This window comes from Limulus polyphemus, unplaced genomic scaffold (genome assembly GCF_000517525.1).
Source record: "Limulus polyphemus unplaced genomic scaffold, Limulus_polyphemus-2.1.2 Scaffold10031, whole genome shotgun sequence".
Lineage (NCBI taxonomy): Eukaryota > Metazoa > Arthropoda > Merostomata > Xiphosura > Limulidae > Limulus > Limulus polyphemus.
The window spans coordinates 6,734-14,375 of NW_013675641.1; the positions used below are offsets into that span (position 1 = coordinate 6,734).

Consider the following 7,642-nt stretch of genomic DNA (forward strand, 5'->3'; position numbering starts at 1 on the left):
GTTATTAATGAGCCGGATAGAGAAATATTTAACACATTTTACTATTAAATGATTGAAAGTAACACTGAATTAAACTCAAGTTGTTTGAGATCCACTAAGTGGCGCTTCCGTCTCTCTCTTTTTTTTGTCTGAAGAAATGTTTTCAATTTCTTAACATTCATTTCGTATAGACGACGCACGAGTCTAACTTGTTATTTATTCATTCCCTCAGGAAAAGCAAAAGATTGAAAAGGCTGGCTTAGAGATGAAAAACTTAACTTCGGAAATGAACGCAGAAACCGAAAAGTACCTGTCTGAAGAAAATGATAGCGATATTGTCCGGCGAACACAGGGAATGTCCCAAATGGCTTTCTTAGTTTACCAGTTCACGAGGGGAGAGGGGGATCTTAAAACCACTCAAGTGAGCATGTTTACTTTAATCAGCCAGAGAGAGACAATGTTAGGGTTAGCCAGTCATCAGTCTTATCATATCTAGCATTCGTTTCGTTACCACACTATACTAAGTTGTTTTTTAAAGTATAAAACTATAAAAGCAGAAGATGTAGCCTAGCTTTCCGTTTGAAAAAATTCGTAAATATCCATCAAATGCCAAAACTGTTTGGAAATTAATTCATTTTTTTTTGTTTTACGTATGCGTTTGTTTATGCAAGATTTGTCTCAACAAAACCAAGTTGCCTTTTGAAGCGATAGAAAGTAGTATCGATCTTAGAACTTAATTGAAACGAATGGAAACGTGTTCCTAGAATACATTAATAATTTTCTGTTAGTATTTTCTGAATTCTCAAATATATTCAAATGAGAAAATCGCAGATAAATGTTTTTACTGGTGCATCTAGCTGTCTAAAAAATAAACTTTAATCTATTTGAAAATTTGGATGCAACAAACAATTGATTTCAATACGAAATAAACTCACAAGTTAAAATAAATTTTGTAAAGAAGAAACAGATAGGTAATCAGTTGTATTTTTTTTCATTTGACTTTCAAACGGTTAACAACAGTAAATGTCAAACTGTTAACCTTTAATCCCTACAATTGCTATATAACTAAAGTATTACTCAGCTTATAAGCAGAACATATGTATATTTAATTACTTTTCTGTGGTGATTTTCAGGATCTATTTACCCAAGCGGAGTTATTTGCCGAGGAAGCTAACAGGCTGTATAAAGAAGTTCGTCAATTTTCATATCAGGTAAACATTTTATTTGTACTGGTCAAACTAAGGGTCAATACAAATAAAACCAGTTCAAGAGCTAGGTCAAACTAAAGGTCAATACAAATAAAATCAGTTCAAGAGCTAGGTCAAACTAAAGATCAATACAAATAAAATCAGTTCAAGAGCTAGGTCAAACTAAGGGTCAATACAAATAAGATCAGTTCAAGAGCTAGGTCAAACTAAAGGTCTAACTCTTGAACTGGTTTTATTTGTATTGACCTTTAGTTTGACCGAACACAAAAAGATTATATGTTTCACCAGAATAGCTGATAATCACAACTGTTATGATCAGAAAACAAACTAAACCCAACAAAAACAGATTGGTAAACGGAAATAAAGAGAAAGTTTTTTTTTTTAATGTATGAAGGGTAACTGTCATTAAGAACCGAAAATGGCCCATAACATATTTAAACGAGTCTTTTCTAAAATGTAATAACATGTATTTCACAGCATCATAATGGCCATTATTATGTGTGTGGACATATACATTATTCTGAGAACATTTTCTATGATACTAACGTCTGAAATATTTACAGAAAAAAGGTTATGCTTAACAAATGCGATAATACATTCAGTTTATATGGTAATACAAAGAAATAGTAATATCATAATTAGTCAGCTGCGTCACGTATATTACTTTTATTTCCCAACACTAGGGTGTATCTACATCCTCTTCCTCTCTCCATTGTGAACATATTGTTACGTATGTTCCACAAACCTCTCCTACTCCCTGTTGTGAACATATTGTTACGTATCTTCCACAATGTCTCGTCAGTTCCCTGTTGTGAACATATTGTTACGTGTCTTCCACAATGTCTCGTCAGCTCCCTGTTGTGAACATATTGTTACGTATCTTCAACAATGTCTCGTCAGTTCCCTGTTGTTAACATATTGTTACGTATTATCCACAATGTGTCGCCACCTCCCTCCCCTACCTTGTGTACACACTTAGTGTTCCGTTTGTTTGCTTTTTTTTCTCAGAGCCTCGCCATCTCCCCCCTCATGTTTGGCAATTTTCGAGATTTGTGGAGCCCACTTCTCCGCGAAGCACGGTGTTTATAACTAAAGTCTTTATATCCAAGATGTGGAGAGCACAAACTTAAAAAGAAATCCGTCCCAAATCAAGTCGTTTCTTTCTATCCGTTCAAATATCATTTTTATGTGATTGTTTCTTCTCCATTTCTTAATCAATCTTGAATATCTTTATCAGACTTGTATTTCATCCCTACAGGATTTGTGTTCAATCTTTTCTCGGTACGAACGGGAAGTTAAGACATTTGTTATTAGTTATTTTTGTTATAGCATAAAATTAAGAACATTGATATTTGTAAATTAACGTAGAACTGCTTTAACAAGTAATGTCGTTCAAAACGTGTATTATATAATTATCATTATCAGTAACAATATTCATTAGATCATTATTTCTTTACCTAAACAATCTACAAACAAACCTTCTATAAAATTATTGATTATTTCAGGTTCCAGGTGGAGCTCAAAAAAAGGAACTTCTGGAAAACCTTGATAAGGTCCCAACCTACGTTCAACAGCTGCAATTTACAGTTAGGAACCCTACAGTGGGTAAAGCAGCAACCTTCACCAAGGTACAAAATACTCTCTAACACAAGCAACTTTGAATAAGTATTGATAATAAGAATAATTAATTCAGTGTTAGTGAGGTTTAGTCACTTGTGTTGATTTTATACTATATTTGATGCGAAGCCAAACATTTTGGTTAACAAAATGGCTGACGGAACAGTCGTTCTTATTTTTAACACAGTTAGTCAAAATAGGAAATTACAGACAATGTTTTATGTTTACAATCTCCCGATAGGTCAGTGGTAACTTTAACAGACGTACAATCCAGACTCGACACCCCCCATTCGGAGGATAGAGAGCAGATAGACGATTGTGTATCGTTGCCCCCCTAGGTGGCTCAGCAGTAAGTCGGAGAGCAAAGAACGCTAAAAATCGGGTTTCAATGGCAGCCCATTGTGTAACTTTGCGCTTAACGACAAACAAATATATCTCTAAAACTAAAATGAAAAGCAAGAACTGCTAAATTTCCAATGAAATTCAAATAACATAAAGATACAAGCACCATAGGAGTTAGCCCTGGCATGGTTACGGTTCGGATCTCCGTCACACCGAACATTCTCAGCCGTGGGGGTGTTATAATGTGACGGCCAATCCCACTATTCGTTGGTAAAAGAGTAGCCCAAGAGTTGGCGGTGGGTAGTGTTGACTAGCTGCCTTCCCTCTAGTCTATAACTGCTAAATTAGGGATGCCTAGCGCAGGTAGTCCTTTTACAGCTTTGCGCGAAATTCAAAGCAAATCAAACGATAAAAGACACCTGGCTGTTTTATATATTTGAGCTGGTAACTGAGTTTAAAGGGACTTTTTAATGTGTGTCGAGGACAACTGGAAGGGATACGACTCCTGGTGTTGCATTTCTGACAATTAGTTCGACCACTTCACCCAAAGCAATAAAGTGCTTTACCCTTGAATCGAGTTGCGATCTTTGTCCATCCTCTGCGCACAATTACTCTTCACACATTATCCTTGGAGGATCAAGGTCTGAGTGTGAAAACTTTCTACTTCAAAATATTGTGACGTCATAATAGAATTGAAGTACGAAAACTTATTTTTGTATCTAGAGCTCCTTTGATCTGTATTAACTCAGAAATAGCATATGTTGTGTATATAGAAGATTCTAGAGCTCCTTCGATCTGTATTTACTCAGAAATAGCATATGTTGTGTATCTAGAGGATTCTAGAGCTCCTTCGATCTGTATTTACTCAGAAATAGCATATGTTTTGTATCTAGAAGATTCTAGAGCTCCTTCAATCTGTATTTACTCAGAAATAGCATATGTTTTGTATCTAGAGGATTCTAGAGCTCCTTCGATCTGTATTAACTCAGAAATGTTGTATATTCTCACCTTGGGTGATGATGGTGATCTTTTACCCAAATCACGGAAAAGATCTATGACAGTGCTGCTTAAGAAAGCTGTAAACATTTATTGTATTTGATAAATGTGTAATGCCTATAAAACTTAATTTAAGTTCTGATCAAAGCAGTGTGATTCGTCGTATTTCTCATCAATACGATGGGAGTCTTCAGTGTTGGACGAGAAAGAGACCATTTTTATACCTACTTATCCAATGCATCGTTCCTGGATCAGACATTACAGTGGCTATCGTTTCCTGGATCCAATGTTACAGTGGCTGTTGGTTCCTGGACCAGATGCTACAGTGGCTGTTGTTTCTTGGATCAAGTGTTACAGTAGACTGTTGATTCTTGGATCAAATGTTACAGTGACTGTTGGTTCCTGGATTAGATTTTATAATGAATTTCGGTTCCTGGATCAGATGCTACAGTGGCTGTTGTTTCTTGGATCAAGTGTTACAGGGACTGTTGGTTCTTGGATCAAATGTTACAGTGACTGTTGGTTCCTGGATCAAATGTTACAGAGACTGTTGATTGTTGGATCAAATGTTACAGTGACTGTTGGTTCCTGGATTAGATTTTATAATGAATGTCGGTTCCTGGATCAGATGCTACAGTGGCTGTTGTTTCTTGGATCAAGTGTTACAGAGACTGTTGGTTCTTGGATCAAATGTTACAGAGACTGTTGGTTCCTGGATCAGATGTTACAGTGAATATTGTTCCTGGGCGAGATGTTACAGTGGCTACTGATTATGGACCAGATGTTACAGTGAATATTGGTTCCTGGATGAGATCTTAAAATTGCTGTTGGTTTCGGATCAGATGTTACAATGGTTGTTGGTTCCTGGATTAGATTTTATAATAAATGTCAGTTTCTGGATCAGATGTTACAGTGAATATTGTTCCTGAATCAGATGTTACAGTGACTATTGATTATGGATCAGATGTTACAATGGCTGTTCAAACATCTAACTTTCAAGAACTAAATAAAAAAACAATAACTGAATAAAATACCGTGTCAAACTAACAGACACAACCAGTTCAGCAAGAATGATCACGCGCTCTGGTTTCTCGCAAACAAAATATTTTTTGTTATTACGATGTTATACATTAAGGTTAGTAATAACTTGTAATGTTTTAGAATTAGCAATATGTCACAGTTTGTTTTAGGGTTAGAATAATCTAAAAGTATGTTAAGGTTAGCAGTAATGAACAGTATGTTAAGGTATAACTCTACATCCCTTGTGTTACCGTCTGCGTTATGTTTGTTTGTTTTTGTTTTTCATAGGTTGATAACGTGATTCAAGGTACAAAAAACCTAATGAATGTAGTGTCAAAAGTAGTTACCACAAGCCTTGTATGTGCATCAAAGGTAAAACATTATCTTAATAATTTATTGCTTAAGATAAAAAGCGTAATGGACATGCTAAGAATATCGTGTTAATTCGTAATTTTAAGCCTAACTTAACTTCTTTATCCAAACGTTTTATTCATAATAATTTAATACCTCGGCATTAATCTAATATAATGATTTTATAGGTAAAGCTGTCTACGTACAGTTCAGTATATGTTTCTAAACTTTGATCCTCTTTTTCCAAATAAACAAACTGAAATATCAATTTTAACGTGATTAATACTCTGTTTTAACAACTCGTATGTTAAATCAATAGATATTGTTTTATACTTTTAAAACATAAGAAACAAATATCCACTACGTCACAGATGAAATGCAAATATTTACGAATCAGAAACCGTACCTGGTTTCAAATACTCTAAGACCATGTTATTTTAAAGGTCGTGTCTATAAAAGGCCTGATATCTATAGTTTTACAAGCAACAAGCACGAATGTGAAATATACAGATAATTAAATGTATAATAATTATATCTATAGTAACGCTTGCACTGTCTGTAAACGTCATTTTAAGTCGTATTAAAATATAAGCTGCCATATTTAAAAGAAACTTAAGGGAGGGTTTTTTGTTTAGAAGAGTTTTGGACTTGCGTAATTGTGAGGATTAGAGTAAACACTAACCTACTCCGTCCTATTTTATGGTTCCTCTACTTTTACAGTTTAACCTGGAATTCAGAGGGTCTTCCAGTTGGTCCGGAAGTGCCTCGGCCTATCGAGGCGACCCTGACGAGTGCGGATATGGAGATGCTACTGGGTGTATGCCCCCTAGAGGTGGAGGGACAAGTTCTTCTGATCCGAACATCTGACAATTAGGGTTAGGTCCTCGAAGGGCCAAAGGAGACTCTCGTCGAACTCGTGTGTCTTTCTTCACGCTGTTGGGAGCCAAGAGACGGGAATAATGTAATCCTCAGAGCTTTAGGGTTACGTGTGTATGTGTGTGTGTGTGTGAGGGGGGCGCTTTGGTGGTTTAGGATATCTTAGTATCAAACATCTGCCAAAGTGTTACGTACTGTAAAACTCAAATATTAGATCTTAGAAACAGAAAAAAAAAACGTAAGTTCAATATATAATTTTTTAGTTAGTAAATTTAGAGAAATGTGTTTTAACAAGTCTAATGAACTCGTTATACTACGTTTTTTTGTTTGTAAAACAATTGTTTCGCACAGTCGTTTTTAAACCATATATTTGCAATAGGTGGCGCTCGCTGGATTGCCACAGTGGTATGATTGTCATTATAAAGTGTGTTTTTTTCTTATAATTTGGGGTCAAAGATCCCAAAATGTTTAAGTGCCTATACAAAAACCATAGAAAAATCTAAAGACAAAAATTATTTAAAAACATCTCAGAAAGTTTCGGTGTATAACCTCAGTTTGAACCATAAACTACAGTGTCCAAAAACCTATGGAATATCCGAAAAGTTGATGTTTAACTCAACTGTTTAACCATTGAAGACTGTTATCATTTACATACAGTAACAACAAACACAGAGGTACATCTTTTAATGTTTAACATACACTAACAACAAACACAGACGTACATCTTTTAATGTTTAACATATAGTAACAACAAACACAGACGTACATCTTTTAATGTTTAACATACAGTAACAACAAACACAGACGTACATCTTTTAACGTTTAACATATAGTAACAACAAACACAGACGTACATCTTTTAATGTTTAACATACAGTAACAACAAACACAGACGTACATCTTTTAATGTTTAACATACAGTAACAACAAACACGGACGTACATCTTTTAATGTTTAACACACAGTAACAACAAACACGGACGTACATCTTTTAATGTTTAACATACAATAACAACAAACACGACGCACATCTTTTAATGTTTAACATACAGTAACAACAAACACAGACGTACATTTTTTAATGTTTGACATACAGTAACAACAAACGCAGACGTACATCTTTTAATGTTTAACATACAGTAACAATAAACATGAGAAATTAAATGTTTACGTTTAACATGTAGAGACAATAAATGTGATTTTTTTTTTATCTTTGATATTTAACATACAAATATAATATATATGAATGTTTG

At 34.7% G+C, this 7,642-nt stretch overlaps 1 protein-coding gene across 1 annotated transcript; it reads left to right on the forward strand.

Moving 5' to 3' along the window:
- Nucleotides 1-211: 211 nt before the first annotated feature.
- On the forward strand, nucleotides 212-6,380 carry LOC106476196 (alpha-catulin-like; the record flags this gene model as incomplete). The annotated part of the gene is made up of 5 exons (XM_022380127.1): nucleotides 212-400; nucleotides 1,113-1,190; nucleotides 2,693-2,815; nucleotides 5,451-5,534; nucleotides 6,234-6,380. Coding segments are annotated over 5 exons (621 nt in total), but the record flags the coding sequence as incomplete, so codon positions are not given.
- Nucleotides 6,381-7,642: the final 1,262 nt, after the last annotated feature.